We start from the raw sequence: 21337 nt of genomic DNA on the forward strand, positions 1-21337 counted from the left end.
TTAATTGTTTCCCTTTATGCCAACATTTTATTTCAAAGAATTCCAACAAATTGGTCAAACAACTTTATTAAGCCATGTGGACTTAGCTTGACTACCTGGATTTTTTCTAAAGGCATTGCTATAATGTGTTTAATGATAGCTTTTAACTTTTTTCCTATAGAATACACTAAGTTAACTGGCCCCCTGCCACAACACACACGCGCGCGCGTGCACACACAAACCGAAATGGAACCTTCTCTGAATCCAGCAAACTTTGATCAATCAAAACCAATGCATTAACAATCTCACTACCTATTTCCTATAAGATCCCAAATGAAATCTATTAGAGTCCAGAGACATGTTAACCCACAATTTCAACAATTTACTCAGTACTTCTTCCCTAATATTTTCCTGAGTTCGTGCCATCCTGAATGCTTTTATCCAGTTTTAGTATAAATATTAGTGGTAAGCATCAAATAAACAACTTTCAGAGAAAACAAACACGGATCCTTTCAAATCAGCAAGGGCATGCACGATACCTCAGAGTACTTATTACCGAAGGCATCATTTTAAGATCCCATGAAATGCGAGTTCTGTGAATCTACTGCAGTAATAACGTGTTACCCTTAATAAAAATATACAGATCTCAAAATACCCGACAGTGGATCTGAGCCAACTCCAAATTGAAAGATGACCTTTTCAAAAGAGTCATCTGCAACAACCCTTCAGTTCTCTGCATAAACTTCACCTTACTTTATGAGCAATATGTGCTGAAATCAGAGCACAAAATATAGCTTTCATCAGTTGCAAACTAAAAAAACAAAGTTTAACACATCTAGAAGATTATCTTATTCTGAATTCAAATATTAAAATAAATTATATATTATTTATGATCAGTCATGAGGCTTGAAATACAGAGGTACCAAAATAACCTCTTTGTAATCCTTTAACATGTCATTACCCAAGAAAGGATTGGACAGTGTCAAACCTTGAACCAACAGTGTTATCATGATGGTTTGTGACGTCCCAATGATTTTGTATTTAACTAGATGACCACTTTGGAAGATTTCGCAATAAATAATTGGTCCATTGAATACATAGATAGAATACATAGAAAATAGGTACAGGGGTAGGCCATTCGGCCCTTCGAGCCAGCACCACCATTCAATGTGATCATGGCTGATCAACCACAATCAGTATCCCATTCCTGCCTTCTCCCCATATCCCTTGATTCCGCTAGCCTTAAGTGCTCTATCTAACTCTCTTTTGAATGCATCCAATGAATCGGCCACCACTGCCTTCTGAGGCAGAGAATTCCACAAATTCACAACTCTCCGAGTGAAATAGTTCTTCCTCATCTCAGTTCTAAATGGCCTGCCCCTTATTCTTAAACTGTGGCCCCCGCTTCTGAACTCCACCAACATCGGGAACATGTTTCCTGCATCTAGCATGTCCTTCTCAATTACAGTAATAGATATGGTGGATAATTCTAATGGAGATATTCTTGCTCATCCCTGACTTAAAAACAAAATATCCCCTTTTTCTGTTTTCTTGTGGCTTCCAGTGGAGAAACAAAACATGTGGATAGTTCTTAAGGAATTTTAATCTCCACTTGCATTGAAAGAATGAGCATTTGACAACATGCCGCAGGCCAGCTATGATTTGTAATTAAGGATTCAGGATAGGAAAGGGTGAAACAAAATCAACATGTATTGTGCGAATATGTTTATGCAAAAAGGCAAGAGGATGGTAATTGTTTTTTGAAGGCCTAAAGTTATATACTATTTATTTCTTCACCAGATGTAAAATGTAAATTACTAATTTCTGATTATCTCTTATTTCAAAACAGTCTTAAATAATGGAAAGCAGTGAAAAAGGAATTTAGTAGATTATAGTTTTCCAGTGGCTGCCCCCTTTAATTCCTCTCCATTTCCTACGCACTGGAACATTTTCTCAAGAAAGTAAGTTAACTGCAACATGGTTTACGCCGAAGAAATTTTCTCTCACTTCTCAAAGGTCCCCATATGATGTAATTGCCCTTTCTTTCAGAAACTGCATGGCTTTCATCAAGACTACTTTAAAATAACAAAAATAAAACTGAGAGCATATTCACGTATGGGAACTTACTTTGAGTTTCACTATGAAATCACATGCCTTTACCCCATCATGGTCAAAACCAATGTATTATGTTAACAAGTAAAGATACGTATTTTAGAATGGCAGACTGGTGCATTGATATGCAGGATGACAAAGGTAGGTGACAGGAACTGGAATAATTTTTCTACGTTTTCAGCAACTCTTCTTTTTCGAGATTTTCATTATTGTGATAAAAAAACATTGGCAGGAATATCCAGGAACCCAGGAGGTCCATTTATAAAGGTTCATAGAATGGAAATACATTGCCTTTGCCCTCTCTCCCACACAAGTAGAGGCCAACACAAATGTTCCTTCTCTTCAAAAGCAACTTAGATGAGAAGGACAAAGGCTGAATTTTGATCAGCTCACCATTTAGGATAAAATAGATCAATAAGCCTGTTGGGGTAAATTTCAAATATTCCTCCTTTAATGCCCAAATGACTTCCAGGGAATAAAATATTTCTATTATCCCACTTATATACTAAAAATTTGCAAAGAAAGAATAGATTTAAAAATAATTAAATCTACAGTAGCCAGATTTACTGCACCATGAACATTCAATTGTGAATACAGTAAAAATGTAGCATTCTTGTGGAGTTCATTGCTTAAGTTAAATTACACTGGGAACACGTGGATCTTGTCCCATTTCATTAGCCCTTACCTCTTGGAAGTTGTGCTGAGTGAATTTGTCAGCGATGCGGAGCAGTTCTCTGCAGGAGTGGGTGTCAGCAAAAGCTCTGATCCCAAGGCAGTTGGAGGGATCAAGTTGTCTTTTCAAGAACTCACAGCATGCCTCCTGGATCTCGGCCAGCTGCAAGAGGCAGGCAGCCGGCAGCAAGGTCTGTACATTCCCCTCTTCTACTGTTATCTGAGACGTGTAAGCAAAGTCAATTAAAAGCTCCATAGCTCGCTCGTCAATATCACGAATCACAACCTCCGTTTGCCGGCTTTCTGCAAGCTCACCAGTGAACATGGCTCGGAAGTAAGGACTGCAGGCAGATAGGATAACTCGATGTGCATAAATCTTTTTTGTGCCCACAACCAGCACCACGTCGCAGAGTTCCCGGTGCTTCCTCAGTAGATTAATCACTTCTAAAGTCTGCCGGGGATGCTTGTCTGATACAAATGGCATCCTAGCTGGTTGCGGTACTCCCTCAGGCAATTTGTTAGGATCGCCGAGCGTACATCGGCTTGTGACGTCCATTCCGATTTCTCCTGGGCGAACACCAATACACCTGATAGTAGGAGACAGGGAGAAAAAAGAAAAGAGCATATCAGACTCAGAAATTTCCCTTTCTTGCACATTATTTGCAATCCGTTCATGGTGTGAACATTAGCAATATTAAAACACCACATAAGCTAACATCGCTGCCGGACAACGACTCTGACCCCATGCAGGATACTGTCACTGCACTGAGTAGCTCCTTCAGTGACAGACTCCTTCACCCCAAGTGCGTGAAGGAGAGATATAGGAGGTCCTTCCTTCCCGGTGCTGTGAAACTGCACAACCAGCACTGGTTCCAGCAGACGAGTCAACAATAACAGCTAAGAACACACAGAAAACTGATGACAATTTATGTATCTTTTATTTATAATGAATGATCTCTTGCTCTCTTGCAATCCACTTTGGTGCTGTAACACTGTAAATTTCCCCGGTGTGGGACAAATAAAGGAATATATTATTATTGTTATTATTATAAATCTATGGCTGGAAACTGTCCCAGTTGCAACACCTTGCTGTTAGCATCATTTATCAGGCAGCTCCGGAGGTGTGGAAGAAGATGGAACAGAAGAGTTGTGGTGTGCTACACCCCTTCCTATCCTGAATCCTTAATCACAGTTTGAGCTACTAAAGATCATCACTGATAGAAGATCATAAGCACATCAATCTTTAATCACAGAAGTAATGTCCAGATGGATGCAAAGGATGAAAGATAGCAGCCTTAAAATATATTTTTTAATGTTTCATATTCTGCACTGTCAGTGATCTACAAAATAGCAATAAAGTTCATTGTGTTAACCCATTAATAACAACACAATCTGATACAATCTATTTAATCAGATGGTGTTGAGGATCAGTCAGTGTAGTTCAGAAGAATGAATACAGGCAAAAGGTAAAGACCAAAAATCAGAGTGGTGTTCACAAAATGACCACAGTTTGTCACTATTAATCACTAATATAGTTTGTGATTAGTTTGTCACTAATATAGCAAATGACATTATGTCACAAAGCCACAGTCAACCGTCAATTTCAGTTCATTTGTTGAGTTGTTAGACCCAACCACAAAGAAAGGATATGGAAAAATGTTTAAACATATTGTGGAATAATTATCAGATCTCACATCAGCATAACATGATACCCACCCAGCTCAAGAATGGCACAAGCCCTAGACCAGAAATGAAATTTATACATTGTGGCATAGCAGGTCCCCCAAAAAAGGCTAGTTTGATAAATAATTTGATCTTTATGCTATGTAATAAATAGAACACACACCGGTAGCACCATTAATGCACCTTGTACAATAAACATGCATAGAAATGATTGAACATTTTAACTTTTCATCATGTTATTCCTTTTCTTTGAGCTGTTGGAACTTGCTGTGGTTCATTGCCATGAAGTTCATTGGCATATCGCCCGTAGCTATTATTGTACAAGTATTTTACTATGAGCTGGCAAATTTAGGCTAACAGCTGTCCGAGCGAGCTAAGATCAGCTAATCAGAATCCAGGAATCAATCCTCAGAACTCGTGTTTGTTACAGATTGTGCCTTTTCTTATTAATTAGTACTGTGAGAATCTAACAATGAGCAGTTAAAAGATCAATAAACAAATCCATTTCTAAATGCAATACTTCAAGAGAAAATTGTTTACACCTTTCATGGATCATAGAACAGTGTAGCACAGAAACCAGTCCTTCGGCCATAATGTCTGCCGCCAAACATGATGCCAAGTTTAGCCAATCTCTTGAACCTGCATGTGATCCATATACCTCTATTTCCTGCATATCCACTGCCTATGTAAATGCCTCCCAAATGTGCCTGTTTCCACCACCAGCCCTGGCAGCGCATTCCAGGCAACCACCATTCTGTGTAAAAAAACTCGCTGCGAACATTTCCTTTAAACTTTCCCTCTGACCCTAATGCGATGTCTTTGAGTCTTTGAAATTTCCACCCTGGGAAAAAGCTTCTGACTTTCTATTCCATCTATGCCTCTCATGTTTTTATATACTTCTATCAGGTCTTCCCTCAACCTCTGAAGCTCCAGAGAAACAGTTCAAGTTATTCTGGTGCAGGTTATTGTCACGTATACCGAATTAGTGAAAAGCTTTGTTTTGCATGCTCTCCAATCAGATCAGATACTATATACATCAATACAATCAAGTCAAACTCAAGTACAATTGGTAGAGCAAAGGGAACGAATGCAGAGTATAGTCCTCAGTATTGTAGTGCACCAGCTGCATTGTCAAAGTCCAAAATCCACAATGGAATAGAGATGAATCAGACAGTACCCTAGCTGATAGAAGGGCCATTCAGAAGCCTGATAACAGAGGGGAAGAGGTTGTTCCTATGTCTAGTTGTGTTCCTGTGTCTGGTGGTGCACGCTTTCAAGCTTCTGTATCTTCTAATGGGTGGGAGTGGGGAGGAGGAGGAATGATCAGAGAGGGTTAAGTATTTGCTTATATGGCAGCTTTAACTGAGGCATTGTGAGGTGTAGATGGAGTCAATGGTGAGGAGGCTGTTTTCGGCTTCACCCAACTTCTCCTTCTAGCTAATACCGTCTAATTCATTCAACATTCAGGTAAATCTCTTCTGCACCTTCTTCAAAGCCTCTGCATTCATTCTTTACTGAGGCAATCAGAACTGCACACAATACTCCATATGCGGCCTAACCAAACTTATATAAAGCTGCAACATGACCTTGTGACTCTTATACTCAATGCCCTAACTGATGATAACAAGCATACCATTAACATCATTATTTTCTTTATCACATCACAAAATGTCCCACAGCACTTTAGAACTATTTTGTGCACAGCCAAATACCAAAATGATATATTTGGCCTCAGTTTGCTTTTGGTGTAGTTGGTTGAGAGACGAATATTGACCCAGTTGTTGGGAGAACTTCTTGCTGTATTCCATGTGAAGCTACACGATGTTCACATCAACCAGACTACAGTATGGGTTCAATTTCTACAATTAAGTTAGATGTTTTAGTTTTAGCAATAAACGTGGAAACAAGCCCTTCGGACCACTGAGTCCACACCACCCAACACCCGTACACTCTTTCTATCCTGCACGAGGGACCATTTACAGAAGCCAATTAACCTACAAACCTGCACATCTTTGGAGTGTGGGAGGAAACCGGAGCACCCGGAGAAAACTCACAAGGTACTAGGGAGAACACATCAACTCCATACAGACAGCACCCAAGGTTAGTCATGATTAAATGGCGGAGTACACTCAATGGCTGAATGGCGTAATTCTGCTCTTATGACCTGACGATTGTGGACTATGGTTCAGGAAGTCGAGGATCCAGTTGCAACGGGGTGTGCTGAGTTCTAGGTTTCAAGATGAGTTTGGTTGGGATTATGGTGCTAAAGGCAGAATATTAGTCAATAAATAGGAGTTTGACATACAGTGCCCTCCATAATGTTTGGGACAAAGACCCATCATTTATTTATTTGCCTCTGTACTCCACAATTTGAGATTTGTAATGGAAAAAATCACATGTGGTTAAATTGCACAATGTCAGATTTTAATAAAGGCCATTTTTAAACATTTTGGTTTCACCATGTAGAAATTACAGCTGTGTTTATGCAAAGCCCCCCCCATTTCAAGGCACCATAATGTATGGGAAACATGGCTTCACAGGCATTTGTAATTGCTCACGTGTGTTTAATTGCCTCCTTCGTCCAGGTATAAGAGAGCTCTCAGCACCTAGTCTTTCCTCCACGTTCCATCACCTTTGGAAACTTTTATTGCTGTTTATCAACATGAGGGCCAAAGTTGTGCCAATGAAAGTCAAAGAAGCCATTATGAGACTAAGAAACAAGAATAAAACTGTTAGAGACATCAGCCAAATCTTAGGCTTACCAAAATCAATTATTTGGAACATCATTAAGAAGAAAGAGAGCACTGGTGAGCTTACTAATCACAAAGGGACCTGCAGGCCAAGGAAGACCTCCACAGTTGATGACAGAAGAATTCTCTCTATAATAAAGAAAAATCCCCAAATACCTGTCCAACAGATCAGAAACACTCTTCAGGAGTGGATTTGTCAATGACCACTGTCCACAGAAGACTTAATGAACAGAAATATAGAGGCTACGCTGCAAGATGCAAACCACTGGTTAGCTGCAAAAATAGGATGGCCGGGTTACAGTTTGCCAAGAAGTACTAAAAAGAGCAACCACAGTTCTGGAAAAAGGTCTTGTAGACAGATGACACAAAGATCAACTTATATCAGAGTGATGGCAAGAGCGAAGTATGGAGGAGAGAAGGAACTGCCCAGATCCAAAGCATACCACCTCATCTGTGAAACACGGTGGTGGGGGTGTTATGGCCTGGGCATGTATGGCTGCTGAAGGTACTGGCTCACTTATCTTCATTGATGATATAACTGCTGATGGTAGCAGCGTAATAAATTCTGAAGTGTATAGACACATCCTATCTGCTCAAGTTCAAACAAATGCCTCAAAACTCATTGGCCGGCGGTTCATTCTACAGCATGACAATGATCCCAAACATACTGCTAAAGCAACAAAGAAGTTTTTCAAAGCTAAATAATGGTCAATTCTTGAGTGGCCAAGTCAATCGCCCGATCTGAACCCAATTGAGAATGCCTTTTATATGCTGAAAAGACAACTGAAGGGTACTAGCCCCCAAAACAAGCATGAGCTAAAGATGGCTATAATACAGGCCAGGCAGAGCATCACCAGAGGAGACACCCAGCAACTGGTGATGTCCATGAATCGCAAACTTGAAGCAGTCATTGCATGCAAAGGATATCCAACAAAATACTAAACATGACTACTTTCATTTACACGATATTGCTGTGTCCCAAACATTATGGTGCCCCGAAATGGGGGGACTATGTATAAACCATGCTGTAATTTCTACATGGAGAAACCAAAAAGTATTAAAAAAGGCCTTTATTAAAATCTGACCATGTGCACTTTAACCACATGTGATTTTTTTCTATTACATATCTCAAATTGTAGAGTACAGAGGCAAATAAATAAACGATGGGTCTTTGTCCAAAACATTATGGAGGGCACTGTAAGTGTCCTTGCTATCCAGATATTCCAGGGATGAGTGAACAACCAGAGAGATAGTGTGGGCAAACTGCCATGGATGAAGGTTATCTGGAAGGCTGGAGCCAATGTGCACCATGACCAGCCTCTTGAAGCACGTTATGATTATCAATGTCAGAGCCACTGGATGCTAATCATTTAGGCACGCTACCTTGCTTTTATTGCAGGTTGGAACTTCAGAATGGAGCAGGGAAAGATATTTGTGAATATTGCTTCTCTATATTCTTCCCAATGGTTGCTTTGAGCTGCTGGGTGACCAGTCTTAAAAGGCTTTATCTGCAAAAGACTTATTCTCATAGGTGATCTCATCAGCCATTACCCAAACATAAAATACACAGATCATGCACCATGCTATCTGATCAGTGAGTATTACCAGCAATTTTTTGTTTTTTCTTTATAATCTATGCTGTATTTTGCCATTGGTAACAGATTAATGGATTCCAATCATCAAATAATGCAGCAAAAATCTAAAGGAGCAAAATCACTATCAAGTCTGTGGTTTATTATAAAGGTCTACTCTTTGGAGATTTCCCAGTGGCCTTTGGTAAGAGTCAGAGGAGAATTACAAGAATGAAGTCTAGTCTAAAAGAAGGTCTCCAAGGTTGTTGGGCTAAAACATCCTCATATTAATTTTAGAGAAATAGTGATTTAATCATTTAAAAAATCAATGATCAAAGGGTCAAGTTGGTAATTTGACATCCAAAATAGGAAAGTTGTTAGAATTGCCCAAAGGGGATAACTACAGAAAAGGAAATTAGTTCAAATCTGGAGCATACCTACTTCAAGGGAGTTGTAGAATTAGACAGATTATACCATTTGGTTGAAGGAAAAACATCATTCAGACTTACAAATAAAATGTTTTTAATGTACTGTATATTAAAATGTGCACTGAAATATTATCTTCTACAGCTATCATTGTCACATTCTGTAGAATGGCAACCCACAAAATGAATCCTTCTGAAAAAGAAGCTTGATATACAATTTAAAAAATAATACATTCTTATTATTTTGTTCAGTTTGTATGTAACATGCATTTTTTTTAACTCACTACTGGAACAAGAGGCTGTTAAGTCTCAAAGAATGATGGCATCAAGGATGTGGGAATGGAATTGGACTATGGTTTCAAGCTAGATGATTAGCCAAGTTGGACTGACTGGTGGAAAAGATTCAAAGGCCAAACTCACCTCTTCCTATTGGAACCTTCTAGGTTTCTATGAAAACAGTTGTAGAACAAGTCCAAAAACTATTGAAAGCAAATCTGCTTGATGGATGAAACAGATGGTTTGGATAATAGGACGAGAAATTGTAGAAAGCGATCTTAGACATATTTTACGTTTTTGCTGCTGATTACACCCAACAATGCAGCAAAATTATTAGTTAACTGTATGCTTACCACATGGGTTTATTCCAGGTGCTCCAGTTACCTCCCACATTCTAAGTAGTACGGTTGGTTAGTTGCTCACTGTAAATTGCCCCTAGTGTGTAGGTAAATTAATGAGAATGTGGGTCCTACATTCAGACTGAAGAAGGGTCTCGACCCAAAACGTCACCCATTCGTTCTCTCCTGAGATGCTGCCTGACCTGCTGAGTTACTCCAGCATTTTATGAAATAAATGTCCCTCTTGGGATTACACCGTTCCAAGCCAACAATCAGCCTATCGGAGCCACCCTGCCTGATGTCATCTGTTGCCAGCCCTGATTTATACTGGTCTTTTCTTGAGTCCAGTTCCTCCCTCCTACAAACAGTATGAAGAAAGATCCCGACCTGAAACGTCACCTATCCATTTTTTCCAGAAATGTTACCTGACCCGCTAAGTTACTCCAGCATTTTGAGTTTATGTTTGATACAAACTGTCATTTGCAGTTCATTTTTATTACTGCAAATGCTGGGATCTGGAGCAAAAAATAAACAGTTGTACGCATTCTTCCAGTAGGTTGATTTTTGTTGATTACTTCTGAAATGTAGTTATTGTTAGGTAGGCAGAAAACCTGCATACAGGAAGGTACTATAAAAAGCAAAATCCTATGCCTGTTTGAATATTGAAGTAACGGAAATTGCAGGAAACATTGAGCAGATTGAATAACATTGATGTGAAGAAAACAAGAATCAAAGTTTCAAAGCCAATTACCTTTCTTTGGAGACGCAATGAATTGCAGATGTTGGAATCTGATTATATTTGGACTAATATCATCATTAGTTCCAACCCATTTTCAAGATATTAATCAAAAAAGATGGAACACCAACAAATTAATTCTCTTTTGAGCAGCATTAGAAAAGATATAGCCGTAAATTGTTATTATTATTATTATATATATGTAAACACCGATGAGCCAAAACATTATGACCACTGACAGGTGAAGTGAATAACATTGATTATCTTGTTACAATGGCACCTGTCAAGGGGTGGGATATATTAGGCACCAAGTAAACAGTCAGTTCTTAAAGTTGATGTGTTGGATGCAGGAGAAATGGTCAGGAGTAAAGACCTGAGCGACTTTGACAAGGGCCAAATTGTTATGGCCAGACGACTGGGTCAGAGCATCTCTGAAACGGCAAGGCTTGTGGGGTGCTCCCGGTCAGCAGTGGTGAGTACCTACCGACAGTGGTCTGAGGAGGGACAAACCACAAACCAGCGACAAGGTGTTGGGCACCCAAGGCTCATCGATATGCGAGGGCAACGAAGGCTATCCCGTCTGGTCCGAACCGACAGGTCGACTGTGGCACAAGTCACAGAAAATTTTAATGGTGGTCACGGGAGGAATGTGTCACAATACACAGTGCATCGTACCCTGCTGCGTATAGGGCTGCTTAGCCGCAGACCGGGTCAGAGTGCCCATGATGACCCCTGTCCACCATTGAAAGCGCCTACATTGGGCACGCAAGGTCGGAACTGGACCTTGGAGCAGAAGAAGAAGGTCGTCTGATCTGATGAGTCCCGTTTTCCTTTAGATCACGTGGATGGCCATGTAGATGTGCGCCGTTTACCTGGGGAAGTGATGGCACCAGGATGCACTGTGGGAAGACGACAAGCCGGCAGAGGGAGTGTGATGCTCTGGGCAATGTTCTGCTGGGAAACCTGGGTCCGGCCATTCATGTGGACGTCAATTTGACACACGTCACCTACCTAAACATCGTTGCAGACCAGGTACACCCCTTCATGGCAATGGTATTCCCTGATGGCAGTGGCCTCTTTCAGCAAGATAATGCGCTCTGCCACACTGCACACATTGTTCGGGAATGGTTTGAGGAACATGAAGTGTTCCTGGTGTTGCCCTGGCCTCCAAATTCTCCAGATCTCAATCCGATTGAGCATCTGTGTGATGTGCTGGATCGACAAGTCCGATCCACAGCGGCTCCACTTACAGGGCTTGAAGGACCTGCTGCTAATGTTTTGGTGCCAGATACTATAGGACACCTTCAGGGGTCTTGTAGAGTCCATGCCTCGGTGGGTCGGCGCTGTTTCCGCGGCACATGGAGGACCAACAGCATATAAGGCAGGTGGTCATAATGTTTTGGCTCATCAGAGTGTATATATATATATATATATTATATATATATATATATATATATATATCAGTGGAGAATTAAAGAACAAGAAATCCTAAATCTATAGCATGCTTCCACAATTCAGAAATAGTATTCTAAATACAATAAAATGCAGATGCTGGAAATCTGAAGAAAAAAAAAGCAGAAAATGCTGGAGACATTGTGCAGACCATGCAACATCTGTGGAAAGAGAAACAACATTGAAAAGTCATCAACCTAAAATGATACCCATGCCTCCACAAAGAATCTGCATGACTCGTTGAATATCTCAGGTTGTGTTTTATTTCATAAATAGCGTTTAAGTCTCAGTAAATGAAAAATAAGTCTAATCAGATTTGCCTTTTTCAATTCCAGAAGCAATGGACAATCAAGCACAACTAGCATCACTTTTTTTTATCCATGAGATGAACAGCTGGGGAAAAAAGACAGTGACAAGAGCAAGTCATATGGCTTCCTGAACAAAATCATGATTGATCTTCTGTATCATCATTCTCCTGCCCTATCCTCCAAAAATCAATTTGTCTCAACATTAAACACACTCAAAATGGTGAACTATCCCAAGTGCTCTGGAGTAGAAAATTCAAAAGATCCAATTTTTTAAGTGAAGAGATTTCCTCTCACCTCAATGCTAAATGCCAAATCTTTATCCTGAGACACCATCAGCTTGTTCCTATCTCTCCCTTACTACCCATTACAATTCTTCTAGCCCACCAAACCCATGCCTCAAATCTCTGCCAAAATGCCCTCTAAAGCAAACAGCCAAATCTTGCAAAAATTATAAAGTATGAAGATCTTTAAAATTCCCTTAACCAAGAGAATACACGTTCATTCCACTCTTTACCTCAAAAAAGTTAAAGAAGCGAATGCTGGCCTTATCTTTCAGCACTGGAAAATAGAAACTATAGATGCTATATATTTGAATAAAAATAGGAAATACTGGATGTACTCAGCAGGTGTCTCCACAGATGACGCTGATTATTTCCACAATTTTCTGTTTGTATTTCCCTCCCAGCACTCAGCCTTATTGTAGCATCGATATTTGTTCAATAGCTTAAGTATACTTGGGTTTCTAAAGAGATTTATTTTAAGAAATATCCAATTTGACATCTGCAATCCTATTTTCTATTGGTTATAGGTCTACAGCGTTTCAAACAGATTTCAGGGATGCACAAACACATTCAACTCAAAAATACTTAACTCACCTGCGCATTAGCTGTCCTTCCATGCACAGTCAATAGATTCTTGTTTCCTTTAAATTCTTTTCTATATATGAAAAAAAAAGTGAAATAAACAAAACTGCCATTCAATTCTACTGGACAACGTTGCCGCATTCATTAGCAACCCAATCGCTATTCCAGAACTTCAAAAGTGGAGATATAAATCTTTTCAGACAATAATGTAGTCTTAGTCTCCAAAATCAACCGTCCCATTTTTAATTCCCAAGCACATTTCAACCAGTCCTTAGTTAATTCAACAATATAAGGGAATATAATTGCTTTGTAATTCTAAATAGACATTAAATAAATAACTCACAATTATATCTAAAAATATCTAAAATTAACTATTTACAGCCCCAATTTGTGCACAGATCTTGTAATTACTAAAGTTATTTTAGAAACAAATTATGTTGATTGATTTCATACTGAGACAAGGTTTTGATTTTCAGAACCAGAACTCTAAAGCCGCTGAGCTATTTAATGTTTGCTGGAGGATCTTGCAATTATTTTGTTACTATTTCTCACTGCAATAACTTGAGAAGAGTACATTACGCTGCTAGTCTTTCAGTTAAAAATAAACAGGAGGCTAGTATAAATGTGTTTAAACACTTTAGAATGCCTTCTGTGACTGAAGAAACATCCGTTAGATTCAGGTATCTTATTGGGATGGTAAGTAATAGAAAAATGACTCAAAATAGGGAAATCAATAGAATTAATAAGTTAGATTCTACCAAGATAGGAACAGAAAATAAAAACAGGAGGAGATCTTTTGGCTCCATGTACCTGCTCTGCCACTCACTAAGATCAAAGTTGAAGCTATTTAAGAACCTCTTTTCTACATATATCACCGTTCCTTTGATTTCCTTAATGTGCAAAAATCTCTCAAGCTTTGCCTTGTATACTTAGTGACTAAGCCTCCACAATCTCTTGAATGGAAAATTCCAAAGGTTCATCAAAGTCCTGAAGTGGTTATTTTGAAAAAGCAACCCCGATTCTAGACATGCCAACCAAGGGAAACAACATACCTTCATTGACCCAGTAAATCCCCAAGAGAATTTTGTATGTTTCAATAATGTCATTAAAAAGAGCTGCACTTCTATTCTTAAGTCATTGGTGAGGCCACATTTGGAGTAGAGAATATTTTCGAGAATGTCGCTAGGAGAGAGAGGGAGAGGTTGAGCAGGCTAGGACTTTATTCCTTGGAGTGCAGGAGGATGAGGGGTGATCTTATAGAGGTGTATAGGATCATGAAAAAATTAAATAGGGTAAATGCACAGAGACCTTTACCCAGAGAAGGGAAATCAAGAACCAGAGGGCATAGGTCTAAGATGAGGGGGGAAAGATTTCATAGGAACCTGAGGGGCAACTTTGTATGGAACAAGCAGCCAGAACAAGCTGCCAGAAGAGATGGTTGAGGCAGTTAATATCACAATGTTTAAGAAATATTTGAACAGATACATGGATAGGATAGTTTAGAGGGAATATGGGCCAAACGCAGGCAGGTGGGACTAGTATGGATGGGGCACGTTGGTCGATGTGGGCAAGTTGGGCCACAGGGCCTGTTTCCACGCTTCATGACTCTATGACTATTAAGTCAAGAGAGGATAACCCAGTCGCTTAATTTCTTCTCCTAGGACAAATCCACCTCATTCCCGGAATCACCTGGTGAATGCTCATTGTACTACAGGTGTTGCAGACTATATAGTTCTTTTAGTGCGGAGATCAAATCTGTTCATAATATTTCAGGTGTTGTTTAACCAGTGTCCTGCATAATTGCAATAAGTCATCTTGATACTTGCATTCAAATCCTTTTGCTACAAAGGTTGGCATATCTTTTACTTTGCTGATTGTTTGGTCAACCTTTATGTTAATTTTCCTTTACCTTGGCTCAAGACCTGGGTATCTCTGATTATCAATATCTTCCATAATTTTACTATTTAAAACATACTTTGTTTTCCTGTTGTTTTTAAATCAAAGTGGATGACTTCACATTTTACAATATATTCCAATTGCTATATTGTTGCCTGTTAGCTCAGTCTATCTCTATATACCCGAGACTTGTCCATATCCTCCTCACAACCAGCTAAGTTACTCATCTTAGTACCATCATCAAACGTTAATATACTATGCCTAGTTCACATCTGAAGAAGGGTCTCGACCCGAAATGTCACCCATTCTTTCTCTCCAGAGATGCTGAGTTACTCCAGCATTCTGTGATATCTTTGATTTGTACCAGCATCTGCAGTTATTTTCCTACACATGCCAAGTTCATTCATTAAATCACTGACATAGATGAAAAGATGGAGCCCCAGCACAAATCTCTCAATCACTGTGCTAGCCACGGCCTCTCAACCTGAATATTTCAACTAGTTTTCAGTTTGTTAACCAATCATGCCCTTACATTAGAACTCATGTGGTTGATGTGGCACCTTGCAGAAACCCTTTTGAAAGTCTGAACACGTCACATCCACTGGACCAAACTTCACAACTCTTAATTTGATATAAATGAATTCCAAGATCCAATTGCAGAAGTGATAAAAATGGTCTTCATTCTCAATTAAGCTACATGGAATACAACCCACTTTATAATAATTTTGGGGTGTAGGTTTCAATGGCAAGTTGATAATAGTGGTGGTCAGTTCCCTTCTTAATTACAACAGTCAATATAATACACTAGATTCAGAAAAAGCTTCTTCCCTGCTGTAATCAGACTACTAAATGGTCCGCCATAAAATAGGGTGTAGCCTGATCTTCCACCCTACCTCACTGCATACCATGCAAATTTTGTATCTGCACTTTCTCTGTATCTCTAATCAAGGAGATGCTGAAGGTCCTAACACGTATGAAGATAGACAAATCTCCCGGGCCTGATCAGATAAATTAGAGGACAATGTGAGAAGGTATAGAGGAAATTGCAGGTGCCCTGGCTGAGATTTATGTGTCATCAATAAATACAGGTGAGGTGCCGGAAGACTGGAGTGTGGCAAATGTTGTGCCTATATTTAAGGGCTGCAGGGAAAAACCTGGGAACTACAGGCCAGTGAGTCTATCATGAGTGGTCGAAAGGTTACTTGAGCATATTCTGAGGGATAAGATATATATGCATTTAGATGCACAGGGGCTGGTTAGAGTTAGTCAGCATGATTTTGTGTATGAGAGTTCATGTCTCACAAATCTTATTGAGATTTTTAAGATGTAATCATAAAGGTTGACGAGGGCAGAACTATAGATGTTGTATACATGGATTTCAGCAAGGCATTTCATAAGGTTCCGCATGGTAGCTGCTCTGGAAAATTGGATCGCATGGGAGAGCTAGCCGACTGGATCTAAGGAGAGCTAGCAGACTGGATGGAAAATTGGCTTAATGGAAGGAAGCAGAGGGTGATGGTGGAAGGTTGTTTTTCGGACTGGAGGCCTGTGACTAATTCACCTCAGAGTTCACTGCTGGGTCCATTTCTGTTTGTCATCTATATCAATGATTTGGATAAGAATGTCTAAGAAATGATTAGTAAGTTTGAGATAACACTAAAGTGGGTTGTGTTGTACATAGCAAAGATGGTTGTCAAAAATGGCAGCAAGATCTTGATCGATTAGGCAGCTAGACTGAGGAATGGTTAATGAAATTTAATACAGAGAAGTGTGAAGTGTTGCATTTTGGGATGTCAAACCGGGGTAGGACCTACACAGTGAATGGCAAGGCACTGGGGAGTGTTGTCGAGCAGTTAAATCTAGGAGGTTGAGCAGACCAGTACTTTACTCCTCGGAGTGCAGGAGGATGAGGGATAATCCTATAAAGGTGTACAAGATCATGAGAGAAATAGATAGGGTAAATGCACTACCCAGTCTTTTACCTAGAGTAGAATCGAGAACGAGAGGACATAAATTTAAGGTGCGGGGGAGGCATGGGGAGATTTAATAGGAACCCAAGGGCCAACTTTCTTTTTACACACAAAGAGTGGCAGGTGTATGGAGTGAGTTGCTAGAGGAGACAGTTACTATCACAACATTTAAGAAACATTTCAACAGGTACATGGATAGGATAGGTTTGGAAGGATTTGGGCCAAATACAGGCAGGTGGGACGAGTGTAGAAGGGCACGTTGGTCAGTGTCGGCAAGTTAGACCGTAGGGCCTGTTTCCACTCTGTGTGACTCTATGAACTGCAACACCATAAAGTTGTAAAGACTATAATCTACATTTTGGTATTTTTGTCTTTACTCTACCTGTCGTGTTTGTGTACAGCTTGATTGTACTCATAGTATGATTGATTTGACTGGACAACACACAAAGCTTTTTGTTTGTGGTACACATGACAATACATTAATACCAATACCAAGATCTATCCTCGCACTCATTTCCACAGCAAAGATGTTCACGTACTGGTCTCAAGCAATTACAACCACATTTTCACACACTGACAACAATAAAGTAATAACTTTAAAACATTAATTCAATGCACTTCCACAGAAGATCATTTTACAATTTGATTAGAAATAAGATTAATGAGATGAACATACAATAAGTATTTTGGCTATTTCAATGGCCAAAATGTGTTATATAACACAGAAAACCACAAGCTCAGCAACTAAACTCAAAGAACATAAATAATTGGAGAGGGGAGTCATCTATACAATTGGAGAAATGTTTTTAACTTTAATATTCTGGTGCAGAGAAATAACAAGCTTAATTGACTTGGTGGGAAAAAACGAATTCTACTGGAGACACTAACATTAATTAAGGTGCTGCTATTGGGTAAACAGGGGGTCATGAAGTGGGTAAAAATTGGGAAAAAAGTGATTTGGCGATTCTTAAAATATAAGACTGCTTCCTGGTCTTTAAGGGTCCCAACTCAAAATCTCACTTATTTATTCCAGTACTTTTTTTTTGTTCTGCTCAAGATTCTAGCATCGGCTGTTCCTTGTGTCTTCTTGATCTTTATATTACAGTCCGAACTTCTTCAGATTTCTTTTGATCAAAAAGACAACCCTTGTTAACCCCAGAAAACTACAGAAAAACGTATTCTGTGATATATTTCTTTCTGCTTAGGATGTTAACTCCAGATTTACCCGGAGAACAATCCACAAAAAGAGTATTGCGCTTTTGAGTTTGCGTAGTTAAGCTCCATGTTGTATGCGTCGGGCATGTCGTCTGAACCCGGGTTTGAGAACTAGGTACAACCAGACACCCAGGACGTCTCAGCTAATCAATGTCCATTTTTAATGTTTCTACATAAACACGCCCAAAGGAGATTGTGGGAAGCCCCGTGTTGGGGGGTGACTCTCAACATGCATGTATTAAGCCTCATGCTTCAAGCTTCTGACATTGGACAATTAATACATACCAGTTTTCCCTTTGCTTTTAGTTTCTTGATCCACACTTGCCCCGGCAAGCACCGATTGCGCAGCTCCACTGCGCACCTTCGGAAGGTCGGTGGTGGTGCAGCTGCCAATATCTTCCCCACCGGAGCAGTCAGCGGTCAGGAAATCACATTCACGCCAACCCACGACCACCCCGAATTGACAACGGCCGAAAGACTAGCGTCACCCAGCTGCTGTGCGAGTGACACACGGCTTCGAAGTGTAGGAGCGACCAGCAACCGCGTAACATTTCAAAAGTGAAGGAAGACGCCGTCACCAAAACCTGACTGTCAGCGCGTCCGCTGGCCAACTGCTGGACGGCGTCTGCGCGGCAACTGCCGGCAGCGGCGGCCGCGCAGGCGCGGGGAGGCGCTGCGGGAGCGCGCGCTGATCCGGGCGTGAACGCCGGGGGCGCGCGCCGCTGATGTGCTGTCATTGAGCTGCACGGCAGGGAAGCAGGCCCTTCGGCCCATTTAGTCCGTGCCGACCAAGTTGGCATGCGGGGGCCCTCTCAGTGAAAAGATTACCCCTGAGGTTTCTGTTAAATCTACCCACCTCACTTTAAGTCTCTTCCCCCTAGTTTGAGAATCCTCCAAAACCTGAAAAAATGACTGAGCATTCACTGTATCCACGCCCTTCATGATTGTTCTGGTTCTGGTTGATTACTGCGCAAACACCTCATGAGTGGTTATCTCGCGCAGGTCGGAGTGAGTAGAGTAGTGATGACATTTTGAAGTGGGCCTTTTTGACCAAGTTGAGGAGATCTAGTTGCTCAATCCCCCTTTTAAATGACTGAACATCGGGAGCAGCACGTGTGTTGGATGGTAACATATTCCATTCCCTTATCGTCCTACGGTAAAGGGAATATTGGTATTGAAATTTAGCGAGTTGATGATGTATATTGTCTTGTTTCATGGCAATTGGTGCTTTGGGATGATGGCGTGATTTTGTGAATCTCTTTGTAAATTGCAATAAGTCTTAGCCTGATTCTGCGGACCTCAGGGGTATCCCATCCGAGAGAATTCCAAGAGTATTTACTTCAACCACCCTCAGCCTCGTACCTTCCAAATGTAAAAAGTCCCAGCTTTTCACTTTAACTCAAGCCCACAAGTTCCAGTAATATCCTTGTGAATTTCTTCAGCACAATTTCCAATTGACATCCTTGTGGGGGGGGGGGGGGGGGGGGGGGGATATTAATTTAACATCTTTCTCGTCTCAACACAAAGATGGCTTTGCTGATCTTTAATTCTTTTTCGTATTTTCTCCCTAGCCACCCTTCCATTAATATACCTACGGAATCTCTTAAAATTTTCCCATGCCTTGCCTATCAGATCTATTTCATGTCTCCATTTTGCCCTCCCTGTGGCTTCTTAAGTGTTCTCCTACATTTCATATGCTTGCCGAGAGATTTACTTGATCCCAATTGCCTAAATCTGGTGTAAGGCTTTTTTTTTTTCCTGACCAGAGCCTCAACATCTCTCATCAACCAAGTTCCCTGAACTTGATCACCTTGTCCTTCACCCTAACAGGAACATGCTGTCCTCCTACTCTAGTTGTCTACTTTTGAAAGCTTCCCACTTGCCAGCCATTCCCTACCTGCAAACAGATTAAATTACCATTTTCTTTGCCTGGCGGAAGTTGCCCTCAACAACTTCTCTTCCAATTTCACTTTCTTGAAGTAAAAAATGTAGTCAAGGGCACTTGCATTGTCCCCAACTATGCCTGACCTTTTTTTTATTGGTTACGTCGAACACACCTTGTTTCAAATGTATCCCGGCACCATTCCCTAACTTTTTCTCCGCTACATCAATGCCTACATTGGGGCTGCCTCAACCAGGGACCCCAGCAGTCATTCCAGCTGAGACTAAGGTTCATGTGCACCTCTGCCAACTTCATCTCTTGCATTTGCTTCTCCCGATATAGTCTCCATTACATCAGCGAGACCAAGCAGACTAGGGAATCATTTTGCTGAATACTTATGCTCTATATACGATACTAATGTCTGCTGGATCTTCCAGATGCCAATCATATTTACTCCCCTTTCCATTCCCATACCAACCTTTCTGTCCTTTCCCTCCTCACCTGTGTCCAGTCTGAAGAAGCGTCTCGACCCGAAACGTCACCCATTTCTTCTCTCCAGAGATGCTGCCTGACCCACTGAGTTACTCCAGCATTTTGTGTCTATCTTTGGTTTAAACCAGCATCTGCAGTTCCTTCCTCCACCTATCACTTATCAGGCTTTGCCCTACTCCCATCTCTCCTTTTCAGTTTTCATCCCCCCCTACTCCATCAACCTGAAGAAGTGTCCTGACCCATCTGTCTATTTTCTCCACAGATGCTGTCTGATGAGTTCCCCTTGTGCTTTTTATTTGTACTCGCCAAATTGTGTACTGTATACTTTAGTGAAAATGTTCCCTTTACCTCAAATAAGCAGAACCGTCCCGACCTTAGTTTCTTATGTTTAAGTCCTTCATCCTATATTATTTGACAATAGAGTTCTCAGGTGCTTTGCCAGCATACTTTCAACCCCCAAATATTTCTGTCTCACAGTTTTTTAACATTCTCCTTCTAGACAAGCTCTTCCGCTCCTTTCCCCCTCCTGTCATTGTCCCCTGCATTAGCTCTAGCATTTTATTTTATTTCCGTGTGGCTCAGCACATTTCTGGCGGTGTTTTATTGCACAAAGAGACGATAAAAATGAAAAAGGTTGTTTTTTAAATGTTACATTATGGTCAGCAAAATAACGTGGATGATTTTCTGTAATAAAAATAGAACTGGAAGGTCATTGAA

At 40.5% G+C, this 21337-nt stretch overlaps 1 protein-coding gene across 2 annotated transcripts in view; it reads right to left on the reverse strand.

The window, feature by feature from the left end:
* klhl20 (kelch-like family member 20) overlaps window positions 1-18878 on the reverse strand; it is a 44774-nt gene extending 25896 nt beyond the window's left edge. For both annotated transcript variants that reach the window (XM_078407433.1, XM_078407431.1), the window contains exons 1-3: window positions 18532-18878; window positions 13178-13238; window positions 2777-3350 (exon numbers count right to left, since the gene is read on the reverse strand). In XM_078407433.1, the coding sequence (XP_078263559.1) occupies window positions 2777-3350; window positions 13178-13200 (597 nt within the window). In that variant the 5' untranslated portion in view covers window positions 13201-13238; window positions 18532-18878. The remainder of the gene's footprint in view (window positions 1-2776; window positions 3351-13177; window positions 13239-18531) is intronic.
* Window positions 18879-21337: the final 2459 nt, after the last annotated feature.

Source organism: Rhinoraja longicauda, chromosome 11 (genome assembly GCF_053455715.1).
Source record: "Rhinoraja longicauda isolate Sanriku21f chromosome 11, sRhiLon1.1, whole genome shotgun sequence".
Classification (NCBI taxonomy): domain Eukaryota; kingdom Metazoa; phylum Chordata; class Chondrichthyes; order Rajiformes; family Arhynchobatidae; genus Rhinoraja; species Rhinoraja longicauda.